The sequence below is a fragment of the Mustela erminea genome, chromosome 1 (assembly GCF_009829155.1).
Source record: "Mustela erminea isolate mMusErm1 chromosome 1, mMusErm1.Pri, whole genome shotgun sequence".
Lineage (NCBI taxonomy): Eukaryota > Metazoa > Chordata > Mammalia > Carnivora > Mustelidae > Mustela > Mustela erminea.
In genome coordinates, this window is record NC_045614.1 from 28,421,399 (window position 1) to 28,440,361 (window position 18,963).

General features: G+C 42.0%; 1 protein-coding gene across 8 annotated transcripts in view; it reads right to left on the minus strand.

Moving 5' to 3' along the window:
• FHIT (fragile histidine triad diadenosine triphosphatase) overlaps positions 1 to 18,963 on the minus strand; it is a 1,423,921-nt gene that overhangs the window by 273,673 nt on the left and 1,131,285 nt on the right. For all 8 annotated transcript variants that reach the window (XM_032359195.1, XM_032359190.1, XM_032359186.1 and 5 more), the window contains 2 exons: positions 7,345 to 7,490; positions 4,624 to 4,653 (listed from right to left, as the gene is read on the minus strand). In XM_032359195.1, coding sequence (XP_032215086.1) covers positions 4,624 to 4,653; positions 7,345 to 7,490 — 176 coding nt within the window. The remainder of the gene's footprint in view (positions 1 to 4,623; positions 4,654 to 7,344; positions 7,491 to 18,963) is intronic.

The window sequence follows — 18,963 nt, forward strand, 5'->3', positions numbered from 1 at the left end:
ATAGTTCTTATGAGATTCTAGATTACCTGCCCGCCATAAATTTCTCACTTTAATATACCTAAAACACCCTCCCACCCAAAGACGCACATAGTCATGACTCTAAAAGATAGCTCACATTAAACGTACTAAGGAACATCCCTTTTAAAGGGTAGAACACTGCCTCTAATGGTTTGGCTAGCTGAAATTACATTTTGGAATATGATTTGGGGACCTGATTAGTGGAAATTCTGGGTCTTTGTCAGTGATGCCTGAACTAAAGGGGATTCTTGAGAGAAATCCCAAGAAACCCAGACCCCTGACTGCACACTGAAATGCAAGTACTTATTACTGCTCCATGTTAATTCAAGTTAGAAACTGACAAGCAGAGGTTTGCTGTATCAAAGTCCCATTCTCTTGCCCCCATACCACCCAAAAGGGCCATAGTCCACAATGACAAGATGCAGGTCCTCAAAGGCTACCATTTTTGAGGAGCTATGGAAATATAGGTACAGATCCAAGAATAGCCACACAAATAAAAAACAAAACAAACAAACAAACAAACAAAAAAACCCAGTAAGGAATGCCTTGAAAGAAATCAAATAAGGGAACAGGATAGGGAGTAAAGGCTTCTGCAGAACCACTACAGATGGGGGATGGGAGTCAGAAAAGGTTAATATAAGAGTGGCATATGGCTATAATGTACGTACGGTGATATGCCGATGTATATTATGGGACATGCCTAAAGCCAGAAAAAAGAGATTATTTCTCAAGCCTGCAGGATGCCCAGACAGTTGCAACGATCACCAGGTAGATAGATACCAGGGCTTTATTACTTTTAAATTCAAAAGGAGACTGAATAATGAACTGCAAAATAAGAGGTCACTTTTTTTACTTCCCCATTCCCTTTCCTGCTATGAATTACTTACTAAGTACATGAGGCCACCCTTGCTCTTTGCAAAGCAGCATCGAAAGTCCCTGAAACAAACAAACAAAAACCTTACAGGGGCGCCTGGGTGGCTCAGTGGGTTGGGCTGCTGCCTCCGGCTCAGGTCATGATCTCAGGGTCCTGGGATTGAGTCCCGCATTGGGCTCTCTGCTCAGCAGGGAGCCTGCTTCCCCCTCTCTCTGCCTGCCTCTCTGTCTACTTGTGATCTCTGTCTGTCAAATAAACAAATAAAATCTTTAAAAAAAAAAACCAAAAACAAAAAACCTTACAGTGGCACCACGTTTAAAAGTCTCACGTAGGAGTACACCTTCACTAACAGTAACAACGGTGGCTCCAGGGGAAGAGATCATTACTGGGCTTACTGTTCTCACCACCCGAGACACAAATGGTTCCGAACCCAGGCATCGAGCAGCATATCAAGAGTCAGAGGCAGAGGCAGAGATGAAGCCCACAGTCGCCACCGTGTGCTCCCCTGGCAGGCTGTCAAGTGCTACCTTGAAAGGCGCATCTGGGTGCATTTCAAAATACGAAATGCTCCATCTTGAACTGCGGGCTCAGAAGCTGACAACTGAAGACTGAAGGGGTTGCCCTTCTCCCTAGAGGGGCCGACTCCTGGAAGGCTGGCTTCCACATGTCAGGGAGATGTGGCCCTTACCAGCGACTATTTTATCACCATAAAATAACAAGGCTGATTGGGGCACCTGGGTGGCTCAGTGGGTTAAGCCTCTGCCTTCGGCTCAGGTCATGATCCCTTCCTGGGATCGAGCCCCACATCGGGCTCTCTGCTCTGCAGGGAGCCTGCTTCCTCCTCTCTCTCTGCCTGCCTCTCTGCCTACTTGTGATCTCTGTCAGATAAAAAGAAAGAAAAAATCTTTAAAAAAAAAAAATAACAAGGCTGATAAACAGCCATGCTCTGAAAAGACATGCTGGTTCAGGAGGAAGATTCCCAAGCCCCAAACACAAAGATTTAGAATGAGAACTGATAGGGTCAACTTATTATTATTATTTTTTAACTAACACCAAAATTAATGTTAATGCAGGCAATATAAGGCATGCACTTGGAAAAACATAGACAACTTCGCAGATGTGGACTTTGTCGAAAAGGACAGTTTTCCAAACTGTCATACGCCGGTCGGGGTTTCATCGGCATGTATGTGGTTGTGACCTTTTAGCCATTTTATATTCCACAAAGGATGTAAGAGGCACCCCCACGCAGCATGGGGGAATTCTGTGACTGGGCTGGAAACAGGTGAGAGATGTCCAAAGCAATACAATCTACTAATTCAAAAATGTAGAATTGTTAAAAACACTACCACCACCACCTTATGTTGAGTAATAACAGTGGTGAGGATAATAATCACGTTCAACACTTCATGTATGAGCCCTATAGGCCAGGGGTTACGCTACTGAAGCTAACAAAACCATTAACATTTTTGGTTAGATAACTGGGACACCAAAAAGGTAGTCACGATTAGAGTCAGTGAGTCTATGGCCTTGGGGCCCAGCCCTGCTAGACGTGGCATTTGTTGGTTTTGGGTTGTTGTTGTTGTTGTTGTTTTTTAACTGTGTTTTATTTTTCTTTTTAATTGAGTTAGAGTTCAAATACGATAAAATCATCCATGTTAAAAATGACGATACACTGGGTTGTAGAATATTCGCTACACTGCAAGAACATCACCACTATCGAATTCCACAACATTTTTGTCAACTTAAAAAAGAGACCCGGACTCCTGAGCTGTCACTCCCCACACCTTCCTTCCTCCAGCCCCTGGCAAACACTCACTGACTTTTTGTCTCTATCCGATGCCTGCTTGTATAGGACGTAATTTTAATGGCCCCTTCAGAATTTCCAAGTGAAATTCTGAGATATTACATATATATATTCATATAAATTTTATGAGATGTTTAATATGTACATCATATCAGTCTGTGCATTCTCCCACATTATTAGCTATGCTTCTAGAGCTGGACTTCCAACCACTGAAAGAATTCTGTCAAACTAGATAGTGCGCACAGCATCTAACTAATTCTAGTGTTGTTGGAATCTACATCTACCTATGGAGGGTTTGTTTGTTTTTTTAAGGTTTTATTTATTTATTTTTGAGAGGGAACATGAGTAGGGAGGAGGGAGAGGGAGAAGCAGACTCCCTGCTGAGCACAGAGCCGGACGTAGGACTTGATCCTAAGACCCCGAGATCACGACCTGAGCCAAAGGCAGACTCTTAACTGACTGAACTACCCAAAACGCCCAGCATACGGAGTTTTTAAAAAACTAGCAACCAGGTTTAAACACTGTGTTTTGTATTTCAAGAAACAAGTTCAAAAAGAAGCTACACATATTATATTCTTTTTAGTGGCTGCATGTTTGGAAGCCTGGCATGGAGGGTAGACAGTGGGTTGGAGGGAAGCTTTGCATCCCCTCTGTCCCTATGACATCATATGTCTGGAGTAATCAGGAGGCTAGCTCCTTATTATCACAAAGAATTTGATGGCAGTCTCTATAGGGCATTTGTTCCTCTGAAGTACTTCCCAGAGATTCTATTTTAAAAGTCCCATAGTAGCTCTGTTAAACATTAAAACCATATGGAAACTAATATCAAAAAAGACTATTTTTTAAAAAGATTTTATTTATTTATTTGACAGACAGCTATCGCAAGTAGACAGGCAGGCAGAGAGAGGGGGAAGCAGGCTCCCTGCTGAGCAGAGAGCCTGATGCGGGGCTCAATCCCAGGACCCTGAGATCATGACCTGAACCGAAGGCAGAGACAACCCACTGAGCCACCCAGGTGCCCCACAAAAGACTATTTTTGGGGGGGACTGTTTGGAGCCAAGTGTTTCCTTAGCCATTCACAGCCAGTCTCGAAGTCCTAAAACCGTAATTTGCAAAGTATCACATTAGCACCCTGGTTTGACTTCCTTCTGATTTCTAGCACTGGAAAAAAAAAAATAGCGTTTTCTATGGTTTAGGTGTAGGACCTAACTGCAGAGGAATTTGCATTTGTATAAAGGCGGCTGAAACCCAGCTTCAGAATCAGCCAAGATTTTATTCTTTTATTTTATTTTATTTTATTTTATTTTATTTGGGAAGCAGAGAGTATCCTAATAAATCCTCCTTTCCTCTTTCAGCACAGTTAAAAACCCATCTTTGAGCTCCAATGACTCCACTAGGTCAGAACCTGGGTATGAGGTACAAAGGGAGGAAAATTATAGGTATGTGGGTGGAGAGAAAGAGAAGAAAGAGAAGCAGGGCACGGAGCAAAGGAGAAGTGGGGGCTTGCACCTCGTGTCGCCCGGTGCTCAAGAGCAACAAGGCAGAAAGAGGGTGTGTGACGAACACAGACATCCCAGCTTCATATGGGACCTGCCAGTCCACACAGGGTTCACTTGTATCCTGCACATGACCTCACCCGAACTCCCTTGACTTCAGTCTCTGTTTTTGGACTTCTTGATTTAGCTTCTGTTTTAGCATTTCCGCAATACTAACTTTACTACAAAAGGTAAATGTCTTGTAAACTAATGGGAAACATATTGCTTGGCATAGTTTATAATGTCAGGATTTATGGCTCTAACACTGAGGGTCTCTCTGACCTCGAAGATAACATAATGAACCAGCAATGTGCTGCAAATGGCTCAGTGTGATTTTTATTAGTTCTCATAATTGCCCCTTATTAATTTGTATGCACGTAATAAGCACTCACCTTCACAGTCTGTCCAGCTTCAGGCCCATCCTGGAAGAAGGGAAAAAAAATAGATAAATAACAGAGTGATACTAGATAGATGGTATCTCCTGCTTATTCAGAACTATCTCCCGTTAATAATTTAGAACCAATTTCATTGTGTGTTAATTTATAGTATTCTCATGGGGACCATTCACCTCAAATGTGTGGGACCAGACAGTTCTCCATTTCCGACTGAGAGTAAGTGAGAAGTTATGTATAAAAATGATATAAATTATCCAGTGAGCCAACCCTCTTGCCACTTTCCATGCTCTTTGCTCTTGGCTATGGTTTTAATTGCATTAAAGGAAGGTTGGAAATGTTTGGGGAGGTAAATTATCACACCTTTTGGTTATCTTTAAATCAGATGTAGTTTAATTAATGTCTGATTACTAGAGTTCTCTACTCAAAAAAACCCCCCAAAAACCCAAAAACAAAACAAACAAACAAAAAACCCTGCTGTAAACATAATCCATTAAGCAGGAAATGGGTTGTCTTATATGAGAAGATCACCCAAGAATGGGCCTTCTCTGGCTGTCCTGAGCTTAGGTTGGGGGATAGGGGAGCATTCATTGTTGCTGGGCCTTTTTCCCATCCTGGTTCCTCCTCTCAGCTTTTTAAAACCCAACAAAACTATTGGTTTAGCTGAAAATAAGCTAACTTGCCCAGTCATCATCATAACACAAAGCAAAAGCAAGTGTTTAGCGGGTTTGAGATACCAAGCAATGCCAATAGTCAAAAACTGTAAAACTAAAATAGAACCCTGCAACTTTTAGCAAGTCTTTCTACCTCTGCAACCCAGACTAATGGGTAAGCATGTTTGCCCTGCTGTGGCCAAGATGAAGTAGAACTCTGCATCAGTGGTTTTCAAACTTGAAGTCATGGCCCATTAGTGGGTCATGAAGTCAGCTTAATGGGTTGTGATCAGCACTAAAAACAAATCAGATAATACAACAAAAACGATTAGAGTGCACTGAAAGGGTAAATGCTATTTTGTAAAACTCTGGTTTCCTTTGTCTATATATGTATCCATGGAAAGGGAGGGTCACACTGTTGTGGAATAAATATCCTAGTGTGGTTTAAAGCTTTAAAAGGTTTGAAAACATGGCATATATGAAAGTACCCCAAGTGTTATGCACAAGTCAGTTCCTATGTTTATGGGATTCACTTTCTAGTAAATCATGTTAGATAACTAGCCTTGGCTATTTCCAGTGAATGTGAATTTTCTTCTAGCATTTCATTTAACACTGACAGATGTCTTCAGCCACTTGCCTTCCATTTGGTCTCTCTGGAAACATGATTTGTTGCATAAGCTTGATAAACCCACCCTGAGATTAATTACCTGCATGAAGTTTCTCAAATGGTTTGACATACAACACACACACACACACTTTAAAGGGAAGTTTACTCTCAGACAGGGCAGCAAAAAAAATTTTAAGAAGTGTTTTTGTGGGGCGGTGGGAAGTTGGGGTACCAGGTGGTGGGTGTTATAGAGGGCACGGATTGCATGGAGCACTGGGTGTGGTGAAAAAATAATGAATACTGTTTTTCTGAAAATAAATTGAAAAAATTAAAAAAAAAGAAGTGTTTTTGTTTGTTTGGTTGGTTTTTTAAAAGATTTTATTTATTTACTTGATAGACAGAGATCACAAGTAGGCAGAGAGGAAGGCAGAGAGAGGGGGAAGCAGGCTCCCTGCTGAGCAGAGAGCCCAATGCCGATGCCGGGGCTCCATCCCAGGACCCTGAGATCATGATCTGAGACCAAGGCAGAGGCTTTAACCCATTGAGCCACCCAGGCACCCCTAAAAAGTGTTTAACAGCAGTTTTAGTCCAAGCCTTTCATAACCTGAAAATAGTGGCCTTCTTTATCTGTTGTCTTTGAATGTCTGTGGTGGGGAGATGAGAGGGGGAGGAGGAGGATGGCAAGTATTCTGCATAGCGAAAGCACCTAGGGAAAGGTATCACAGGACGGAAGAAGCCAATTCTTTCCAAAGGGTCCCTGCAGAGACATCCAATTTCAAGGCTGTTAAGGACTTTAATAATTAGGTATTGATACCCCCCACTCTTCCCATGGGGAATCTGAAGGGGCATAAGATATGTTCTATAGATTTACTCAATTTCCACAACTGATGACTCACCACGACCTCCTTCTCTCACACTTTGTTCAACCTCTCCCTAAAAATCTCCAGTGAGCTGGGGGCGGAGGGGGTCTCATTTTCTTCCTGGGAAGCAGGCCACACAGAATATCCAATCAGTCCAGCTTCATACCAATACATAATCGATCACTGGGGTTTGAGTGAAAGAGAAAAGGAACCCTCTGAGGGCAGTTTCTACTCTCCTAAAGTAGAAGAGGGCTAGGTCCATGCGGTGCTCAAGACGTATTTACCATGCAGTAAAAATGACTTGTCCAGCCCCAGTTCTGGGAATAGATCTGGAATGTCTTATTGCCCATGAAATCACATGTTTATTATTCCCACCTGCTTCGTAAACACCGCGGTAGACAGTGTCTCAGCTGACAGTCTACAGTCCACCTTGGGGCCCGTGGGACAGTAGGGTGGTCCTGGATTAGATACACCTTTTTCTGCTACTGTATAAGACATGAACAACTCACCTTACCAGAGAGATGCCACTTAAAAGAGAGAGAGCCCAATGTTAGGGGGTGAAAAGGAAGAAAAATAACTTCTGAGCTATCTGTACACTCACCTGAATGGAAAATGTGAGAGAAGTCCCCTGGAAATGCTTCTCCACCACCATCCCGACCCTCTGGGTCGCCTGAAACAAATCCGCCACCTCATCGGGACGCAGGTCTCGGAAACGCTCCACCGGCCGAAGGGGACACACGAGGACATCTGTGGTGAGTTCTGTTAAGGCACACTTCGCTTGCTTTGGGTAGTATTTTTACCAAGAAATTTATACCCCTAGTACTGAATCCCCTTGGCCCAGGGCCTGAACTCTCAAAGACTAAGGAATAAAAGAACAAATATTTATCAACCACCAAACTCCAAGAAGTTCAAAAAGAGCTTATAAACATGGTTAATTATACTTGGATGGCGCACTGAAGAAATTCTTTTAAGGGAAAGGGACATTAATGTTCAGAGAGACTCAAGTGCTGGCTGAAATAATTATGCCAAGAGGCAAAATCTATTCTGGACCATTATCTCCTGACCCCAATTCGAAAGCTCTGTCTTCTTCAGCAGCTAAAGGCACTGGGTTGGAAAAGCAAGCAGAATATCCATGATTAAAATTTTAATTTCAATATCTCTTTAGAGAAAAATGTAATAAAAATACTATAGGAGATGTTTTATTTATGTTTAAAAGGAGTGTCGACATTCTGAAAATGTGCCATGCCCTTCATTTCTGATAAGAGATGTGCCACGTGGTTAAGCAATTTATGACAAGTGTTCCTCAAGTTGATTATTAAGAATTCAGAAAGCCAGCTAAAGGTAAACCATTGACTTAAGAAAACAGGGTTTTTTGTTTTGTGTTTTTTTTTTTTACTTAGGCCAACAAACCCATCTTAAGACAAGTCACCATAGTTATGCTACTGGCCTGAACAAACAAGATCTAAAGAAAAATAAGATGAGTTTGATCACACGTTGGTGGCAACTCAGTATTCAATGTTACAGCATCAATAACATTTCAGTTGTCTTTGTATTTGAACTCCTCACGTACGTGTGGCTACATGCATACAATCAGGCATATGTGTGTGTGTGTGTGTATGTGTGTGTGTGTGATTCACACACACACACATACACAGACAGACATATTAATTTTTGTTTAGTTTTCAGGTGCCCGCAGAGGAAAAAAAGTGTTCTAATGCTCTTTTCTGTTTCTCTCTTTTTTTCCTGTTTCTTGTTGTTTTATAAGAGTGTGCTTTGCCTGACGCTAAGCAGCTAAGGGGCATAATAAAACCCCAATTCTAGGACTGCGAGTCCCACCAGAATATCAAGCACTGTGGCCCATCATACTGGTAGGATTCAGAGCCCAAAGGAAGATGCACTGAGCTCAGCTGGGTGGGCCTGATTTCCATATGAGAAGGGGGAGGTGGGCGGAGAGAGGAAAAACTGATTAATTTTGCTCATAATCAGGAAATTCATGTCAACGGTAAACTAGGAAAAGGGGCATTTGTTTAATCTGAGTTCATTTTTCAAGAGAGGAGAAGGGAAGACTTCACCCACAGGGCATCAGATACTTAAAAAGATAATTATCCTTCTTTGGCAGGGCTGCTTTATTATCATGGGTCAATGAACCGTTTAGAAATGAAGAATTTCCTTTCATTTCCTTTTAGCAGATTGCCAGCCTCCACTCCCACTGAGTTGCCTTTTCTTTGTTAAAAGAGACCTTTTCCCATCATCCTCCTCCCAGCACCCCCTTCTCCTTCCTCCTCCCCAGACCCTCCCTTAGGGCCGGACTTCACCAAACCACAGCAACATGACAACTTTGCAGGCTTCCAACAGTACCCACAATTGCCGTGGTGAGCTGTGTCTAAACACGGCGACCAGGTGGGGAAGGAAGGCCATTTTATTTAAACAACGGCTCACTGTAAGAATTATGGGACTGAATCTGAAATTCTTTGTACCTGATGTAACTTCAGTAATATCAATGACGTCTGAAAATTTTTTTTCGTCCCAATGACATAAAGATGTTTTATTATCAGTTCATTCTTCTTGTCTGATGCTAAGGATTGGCTTGACCCAATGTTTAATGAATCAAAACATTTACGGAAGTGAATTAAAATGGTTGAATCTGTCAGCTGTTTCATCCCGTGTACACACAAGGGCAGGGTTGTCTACGTGATATACATTTATTATTTTAATTGAAGGTTAATAACACTAATAACAACATGTCAAAAAGCAGCTGAACAGGCTAAACGCATTCTCTTTTAGGTGAATATTTTTCACCAGCCCATTTAGGTCATGTTGCCCTGACATGTATATTTCCTGAAATCTAATCCTTTATTAAGAAAGCTTCTTATCTGCCTGCAACAAACAATGTCTCCGTGTGAATGACAGGATGAAACAGGGTTCAGTTTTAAAGGTGCTTACTCGGGCAGGTGTTCATGTAGGTAATCATTGTCTTTGTGCTATTGGGACCCAGCGGACGGACAAATAGGCATCTTGACCCGGCAGTGGACACACAGGTAGGCTTCAGAGGAGTCCACAGGGAGGTAGATGGGTCTGGATTTACACAGGGTGGGTGGGGCTCTGGAGCTCCTGGCTACTGTGTGAGTCATTGACCTGACCAACAGCAGATTCCCCAGACCATTCTCGGTACTAAATAGCATCAGGAAGTCAGGACCAACCACCATCCCTTAGTTCCTCTGAAACCAGAGCAGAAAAGAGCCTATGCCCTAACCCCAAACCCAGGCTACGTCCCCACTGTGCCTACCCTACTTCCTGCTGCTTTTCTTCCCCCACTGCTCTGCTCTGCACTATACATCTGCCACATCTGCCTTTCTTCTGTTCATCTAACACATTCAACTCCTTCCCAGATGGGGGGAGCCTTCGTCCCAGCTGTTTGTTCTGCCTACAATTCAATTCCCCATGATCTTCGCCTGGCTGCTTCTTTCTTATCATTCTGATTCTAATTCCAGGGCTCCCCTCCAAGGAGCATTCCAGGACCACGAGTTTCAACAGCTACCCAGTGACTCTCTCTTCTGTCACCCGATTTCCATCCTGCCAGGGGCCTTGCCACCAGCTGGCAGTTTTCTGGGTTGGCTACTACCTACCTGAATGAGAATGTCAGCTGCACAAGAGTGAAGACTGCTTTGTTTACCACTGGCTCACCCCTGCCCGGAACACCAGACTTAATAAGCTTTGCTGCAATGAGGGAATACATTATGAACCAGACCTTCTTATCAGCTACCTCTGAGCATGAAGACCCTGACAAAATGGAGACAACACCCATTTATTTCCAGCCATCTCCTCAAGGTTGGGATGGTCTGCAAGATTTTTTTTTTTAAATTCAAACAGATCTATTCCTAACATGTAACATAATTGGAACCAACGTCAGATGTGAGCTGGAAAAACGTAAACTTGTTTTTCACGTAAATGAATTTTTACATGAGCACAAAGGATATATAATGATGAGGGTAAAAATCCTTGTGAAAAATCCTTTTTATGTATGTATTAAAAACTATAGAAAGAAGTGGTTTCTCAATTATTCAGAGTCTCTGGTAAACTAAACCTACCAAAATGCTGCTTTATAGTTTGAATAGGATTGCAATTCATTTGTTCACTCAGTGAACAGGGGGCACCAGGTAAGTGTGGAGGCTGTGCCAGGCTCTGGGAAGAGCAACGGAGAACAGGAAGTTGCTCCTGTCCTTCCAGTCCAGGAGACAGGCACTGGACCAGGTAACTATAGTATCATGGGAGGTACAGATGGAGAATTTGAAGATAAAGAGGCAGAGGGAAGCACCCAATGTAGCCCAACCTGGGAACCATAGTGAGGCAAGGGTTCCAGGGCAACCACAGGTGACCTCCAAGATTGATAAAGTACTCTGTGTTTCCCAAAAATATAAGCAGGTTCATAAAGGATTTAAAGCAGGTCAGCAAACATTTTCTGCAACACGTCAGATGGTCAAATTCAAAGTTTGGTGGGATGTATGCCTAAGCAGCTCTAGACAAGACAAACAACAGTAGGCATGGCTATGTCCTAGTCAACTTTTATTTAAAAAGGGGGGGGGAGCCATATTTGGCCATGGATCTTATAATGTCAACCCTTGGTTTAGAGGAATCACATCAGCAAGAGGTAACTAAAGGAAGCTAGAACTATGTGGGGGCTCCATTCTTTTCCCGAGGTGAGGACTACAGTGTTATTTAGATAGAATATTGGACAAACATCATTTTGGTATCTTAAAAATTGTCAGTTTCTAAGGAAAACACCTGAACACGATAGAGAAATTTCATGAACTATACAGCACTTTTGATGCGTTTAAAGACTAATCCCAGTCAGAAAATGTGTTACAGTGATGATATCATGTAGGTAAATCCTAAGTGTTGCTCCCCAATGCAACTAAAGGAGTTTCTGCCATCTTTAATTGGAAGAATGAAGCATATGATCTACAAACACATGAGAGCACCAGAACAGTATGTTATTCACAAATTCAACTGAAAATAAAGGCGTTTTCTCAAAATAAGTGCATAAGCCTTGGAAGAAAACACCATATTGCTTAAAGATGGTGGGTATCACGCGCTACATGATTCCCATAGACAAACAACTCAGGGAAACCAAATTAATTTTGAAAAAGCAGACAGCTCTTATAATCCTACTGCAACTTTGTATATGCCAGTAGTTTTAAGGTAATATCACAGATGTAGTATAATTTAATTTAGAGATTCCTAGGCATCGTTAATGGGCAAATCCCACATTATACATTGGCTATTACAACACACCTTCTTTTGTATCCTCTTTGCTGTGATTAATACCTCTGAAGAAACTTTTTAGCCAACATGCCTGATAACCCTTAAAGAAGTTAATCTACAGAATTGAATTTAATATATGTTTATTCAGGACCCATCATGGGTGAGAACCTGTGAAAGAGAGTATCAAATAGGATCTGGTCTCTCTCTCTCTCTAATCTAAAGGAGACAAGTCCATTCGGTAGTAATATTTTTTATTTTTTATTTATTTTTTCTTAAGAAGAGAAGGGAATAGTTAAGGGTTTAGTTCCTGTGGTCCACAAAGAGACTCCTCATAGCAGAGGAATATCAAAGACAACTTCCTAGAGCAGATGAGATTTCAAGTGAATTTTACAAATGGGGGAGTAATTCAACCAGTGGGTCGGCTGGCAACCCACTCATCCATCTATCCCACCACTACAGCCTCCTCTCAGTCCAGGGTTTCTGCTAGAGTTTTGGGCTCCAAGATGAATACAGCTGAGTAACTGACCTTAAAGGGCTCACACTCTGATGTCCCAAACTGTCATACAGTCTAAACAGATCATCACAACACAGAGAGATGAAGACTATTGATAGAAATCAGTACAGAATGTTGTGGGAGCTCAGAGGAGGCAGAATCTAACTCTGCCTAGGGGTGTGAGATAAACTTTTCAGCATGGTCTTGCATTTCAATTTTCTAAAATCAGAAACTATTTCTCCAAATTTAGGCCAAGATCTGTCCTTGAAAATGGCCTAGCAACATGTGGTTAGCTTTAAAGAAAGTTGTCAGACATTCCTTCTTTGACACAATCTCTGTTTCATTTAGAGTGTACTCTCCATTTACTTAATCTTTCCAACAAACCCATAAAGTACTGTTATAATTCCTATCTTGCAAATGAAGAAATTATAGCTAATAGAAAAAGAGAAACTTGTGCAAGACACTCAACATGAGACTAAAACTAGAATTCTACCCAAGCCATGCAATTCCAAGATCCATGTTATTAACCACAACGCTGTGATGTTGCACTTTTTGTACTATTAGGACTCAGTCTCTGCCCACCCTCTTATTAGAAGTGTGCCCTGAATTCCCAGGGTCTGTTTGTGGAAGACAGTCATGGGTATTACAAAACACTAAGATACTGTGCAAAACTGCTAAATGCTGAGAGACGCCTAGCCTTGAATGAAGAAAGCAGTGGAAATACATAATCCCATCATGGGAGGAAGCCTCAGTGCTGGGCAAGGGAAGTTGTTAAGGATGCCCTTATCCTAACAGAGAACTGTGAGTAAGGACATCAAGAATAAGAGAACTTCCTTGCACCAGGGGTTCACCAGGAGGAAGCATGGAAGGATGTGGAGCCTCCATTTTGACCCTTCCCTCCCTCCATCCTGTCCTTTCTTCCTTCATTCATTTTTACTGAGTACAGTTGATTCATATCACGTTAGTTTCAGGTGTATGACATAGTGATTCCACAAGTGTATACATATAATATGCTCACCCACAAATATAGCTACTACCTGGCCCTTTTCGATTTTTGAGGTTGGCTTACTTCAGGGTACCTTTGGCTCCCCTGGGCTGGCAGATTCTGAAGGAAGCTTAGCTCCAACAGTCAAAATCGGTGGGTTAGGCTGACAGATACACTGAAAAATCTGGCGGCCTGTTGGACAGTGATTGAGAATCACTGACTCTCTCACACTATTATTTGTATGACCAAGGACCACCAGAAACTTGGTAATGCCTTTCCTTTCCTTCTTCGTCTTCACTCACTACCAGACCAGAAATGCTTGTCTCTGTCCTTTGGGTGTAAACACTTAGGGTGTTTTTGCCACATGGAAGAGATGATGACACAACACGCCAGACCTTGTGCTGAGCCCTGGGTGGCACACAACTAACCCGAATACACACAATGGAAGAAAGAAATCAAATGGAATCTTGCTTCCATTTGAAGTTGGTGTGGTAGATGATTTACAAATACTACCACAAAAGTCCCTCCCACCTGCCCCTTTGCAAAGTGACTTTGTTTCTCTTCTCATCAAAAGTGGAAGTCTGTTTCCTCTCCCCTTGAATTTGGGCTGGACTTAGGACTTGCTTTGATGAGTGAAATGTGGTAGAAGCTTCACTGTGTGACTTTGTGGGGTCAGCCCTGAACAGTCAACAACTTCTGCTTTTTGTCCTTTTGGAACACTGAGACCAAAATGCCATGAAAAGCCCAGGTGGCCTACTGGGGAATGAGAACCACATGGAGGAGAACTAAGGTACCACACCTGAGAGCCAGCACCAACTGTTAGAACCTTCCAGTCACAGGAGAGCTAGTGACTGACTTCCAACTTCTCTATCAGCTGTCTACTACTCCATTATGACAACAAACACAAACACAGTGGCCTAAAAAAGCACTACTTTGTTTTCTTGTCCTGATTCTGTGGGTGGTTTTTGTGCCGGTCTCACACAGGCGACTGCTTTGAGTTGGCAGGAAGGGCTGAGGCTGGGCTCAGCTGGATCTACTGGGCACTCGCTCCATGTGCACTTTCATCCCAATCCAGAGGCAGAAACTCTGAATGCCTCTGAAGGCTTAAGTTCTCCCATATTCTACTGGTCAAAGGAAATGACAGCCCAGCCCAGGTTGAAGGTAGAGAAATAAATTTCATCTCCTGACAGGAGGGGAAAGACCACACCAAAAAGAGGTAGGGACAGGGGCAGTCATGTCCATTGGGGGTCATCACCATAACAATGGATCACAGGTAGTAACTGTGAAAATAAGTACTGGGAATCTGATAAAAATGACCAGATGCCAAGATATCTTAAGACACCTGTTGACTATCTATAGCCACAGCATGTTTGGAGCTGGGACAGGCCTTAAACATCATCCTTCAACTATTATAACATCAATATCTTCCTTGTTGGATGGGGGAAAAATGGGGGAATAGAGTGTTTAACTGATGTGCCACAAAGTCACACAGGTTCACAAATGGAACTGAAACTCAGCTGTCTCCCTTCCCAAACCAAAGCTCCTTCCATTACATACAAGACCACAAAACACTGAGCCTCTGCCACAATGTTCCAGCGCTAACCCTCTAGGAGACATCAATAATCAGCTCCGTAACCCTGTCCCTGAACCACAGAGACTCAGATTCCTTCTCAATCCTGCCCTTGAAGCAGCTGTCACCAATCAGAGTGGGCGTGTACCATGAGACCCAGGGGTAATTTCTCTGGCCTCCTCTCCTGCCTTGAGAACCACACAAACAACTGCAAAGGCCCTGGCGGAGTCAAGAACAAAGTGAAAGGTTGCAAAAGCAAGAATCAGCCCAACTACCTCAAATGTTCACCATGTTGCTACATTTTTATTCAAAATAAATGGGGTAAGTTTAAAATTTGCTCATCGTGGATAATAATTGATGATCTAAAAAATAATTTTATGTACATTTCCATGACAAGTAAGAAATATTTAAATACAGAGTCGTGACAGAGAAATGGAAATGTACTGATTCAGATGATTAATTAAAGAAGACAGCAGAATATTATTCTCAGAGTTGTTCAGACTTGCTCCCATTTATTTTTCCATATCTGATCTATTCTAGGGATTCAGAATATAAAAGTCACTAAAATAAATCAAACCATCAAAATATCATTGATTCTGATGAGGCTGATTAGCATGTGCATATATGAATATGGAGGAAGTCAGTATCCAATAATATGACGAAGAATTAGTCATTCTTCAAAACTAATAAAAAAGTAGTGTGTATTCATCTTATGACAGCTTAGTATGTCATTCAGTGACAAGCAAGGAATTTTCCACTTCATACTGCAGACTTCTAGAGACCCTGTGTAATAAGCTATTTGCTCTAACAAATAATCCTAGCCCTTGCAAATGTTTAAAATAATTCATAATGTCACTTCAAAAACAACAGGATGGACGGTAAGGCATTTTTTTAAGAGGAGATTCAATTTATTTCATTTAAATAGCACAGTTACAGAGCTTTGACTCAAAGTCAGTGGCATCTCTAAAAGTAATCTACTATTCACAGTGCAAGCACTTCCGTGAATTTTCTTATCAGTAAGGTAGAAATATTAACCCCCTCCCCAAATTAAGGAATACCACTCTGAAGAAGCAACTTGTCCATTCGGGCCCCATCTTTCTTCACTGGATATCAACATACCCACCACCGTAACTCAATGATGACATCGTGGGACAGTCATCAACCATACACATAAATGGCATGAATTTAATTTTAAGCAAGTTTGATTTCCAGAATATAATAAACTCCAGGACAGTGTGATTAAGATAATGATAGGACTCTGCTCATTCCCGGATGTCAGGGCAAGTATCTCCTAAGCATCCATGAGAACACTCATGTTTTGTCCTGGAGACATACAGGGACAGTGAGTCCTCAATCATCTGAGGGTAGGGAAGGCAGGTATCCTTGACTAGGCACACCTGCCCTGAGCCACGCTCCGAGCTCCTATACCACTATGGACACTCAGAGGTGAGAATCACATTTGTAGGGAGAAGTGACTAGGTGGCCTTCAAATAAAGTAAAATCAAAGGGGAGCGTGCGGCCTGAAAGAACTACGGTACAGATTCTTGGGTTTAAATTTTACACATTATTCTGTGTATTCTTCAAAGCAAAGGAATCTTGTATTGATTAGCCTAAGAGAATCAGAATGGGAAAAGCTTACCTGCATTAAATTAAACATGTGGGGACAAGTGAATAATGTTAGCAGGGGAAGGAAAGAGCATGTAACATTTGTTTGCGGCCTACTATGTGCCAGTGATAATCAGTGACCCTTTGAGGCAAGTAATATCACCCCCATTTTTTCCCATTCAGAAGGTCTGGCCAATGACGTGAAACCACATACCCAAGGCGACACAATTATAAGTGAAAATCTTGGCTCAGGCCCTGTGGTGAAATCATCTAGGCTATTTCAATGCCGCCAACGTCGTGGAAGTCTCCATGTGCCTACTGTGGTGTTCACTACAGCAGTTCACCAGAACCCTGCTTTTGTGAGATGTTATCACACATTAGACAGGAGCAAAAACATGGATGCTTCGTGAGGATTAAAAAGCACCAGATGAAATGAAGTGAAACAAGTTTCTTTAAGACTGTACTCATCAGGATATTTAATATGCTAACGTGCATTCTGAGTTCTCAAAAACCAGAGATGCTGTGCAGCATTTCTCATATTTGCTTAACAATAAAACTAGTACTATTACTATTATTATTATTATTACTTTGCAGGACACTGCATAGGACAAATGTTCTAGGGGATGTTCTTTGGGAATCCTGAGCATCATTTATCTCAATATAGAGGTGCCTCCAAAAGACGGCTATTTTTCAAACAAAAAATAAATATCCTGTTAATTCATATGGGCAAAGCAAGACGACATTCTGCTAAATGAAATACGTTGAGAAGGTGAGCATTAAAATACATCTAATGGGATAGAAAGGTCATTAGGGCTGTTCACCAACTATTTTAGGTTCTTGCCATATCCAGGCACAAGGTAGGATTATACTTCCCAGATCCTTGTGGTTAGATGATGCTGAAGATGAATTCTAGCCAGGGAATTGGGAGCAGAAGTGATACACGTCGTTTATGGACGAGAGCCCTGAATTGCAATGTGAGACCCCAAAGCTCTCTCTCCTTCTCCATGGCAACCGGAAACATCAGTTGTGCTATCAAACTAGACTGGCATCGCAGGTCAGCAGGGGGCTCTGCTCATCACCTGTTCTCAGGGACTAGAACAAGTCTGTCAAACAGGTTTCATCTCTTTTGCTAACTCCCAACTAACCTGTAGCAGCTGCTTCAAGCAGTATTTCGAAGAGGATTCTGAAACGTTGATAAGAATCAGAAGGGAAGAATGGAGGGATTTGTTAGTTTACCATGAGGGAAGGAGGAATATCCACGTGCACGTGTATCTGCCATTCTTCGATGAGAAAGCAATACAGAATTTCCCCCCAGGGCTCACATTTCCCCTTTCTCAATGATATGGAAGTCATTTCTAGGTAATGCAATGTCTCTGAGTAACAGTGATGAAAATCTGGTCTTATTGATATTGTCCTGGAGATACATTAAGGACTATGGGATTTAAATAATTCTAGTTAGGAGAGTATTAAAAAAGAGTTACTGTCTGGGCACCTGCGTGGCTCAGTGGGATAAGCTTCTGCCTTCGGCTCAGGTCATGATCCCGGGGTCCTGGGATCAAAGCTCGGGTGGGGAGCCTGCTTCCCCTTCTCTCTCTGCCTACTTGTGATCTCTCTCTCTCTCTGTGTCAAATAAATAAACAAAATCTTAAAAAAAAAAAAAAAGAGTTACTGTCACTCAAAAGTATCCTCCATAATGTGCCAACATGGGAGTGGGAACACCCCAAAATGAGAATGACATAAAAATGGTCTCAGGCATTAACAGCTGGAAGGATATTGCAAAGAAGAAGAATTAAGTACACTTGTCAACTGAAGGAAATATTTAAGGATCATCTCCAATGAGAATTTTTTTAAACTTCAGATATACTCTGCTATGAGATCACTTCAAAAACTCTACAAAAAGTTGTGTTTTGGGGTTTCTTTTGTTTTGTTTTTTTTTAATTCCAGTACAGATCAGGAAGTAATGCTAAAGGTCTGTAATTCATTGGAGATCTGCTGGAAAGCCAAAGGCAAGGTAAGTAATTCCATAGCATTTGACCACGTATGCTTCTATTCTACCAGCATGTGAATGAGGACAGAACGTCTGGAGTGTCTGCTTCTACAGACTGGGACCCAAACTCCCTTACAGTGAGGTTCCTTCCAACACAAGCACCACTAGGTCCTGAAAAGCATGGATTCCACTTCTGATTTGCTAATGCCACTCAAGAGCCACTGAAAAGTCCAGTTTCCATCAGATCTCCAGTACAGTTGGACAAGCCCATGAAGCAAGCCACACATCATAGTTCGAACACTAAGGAAGAGAGAGCAA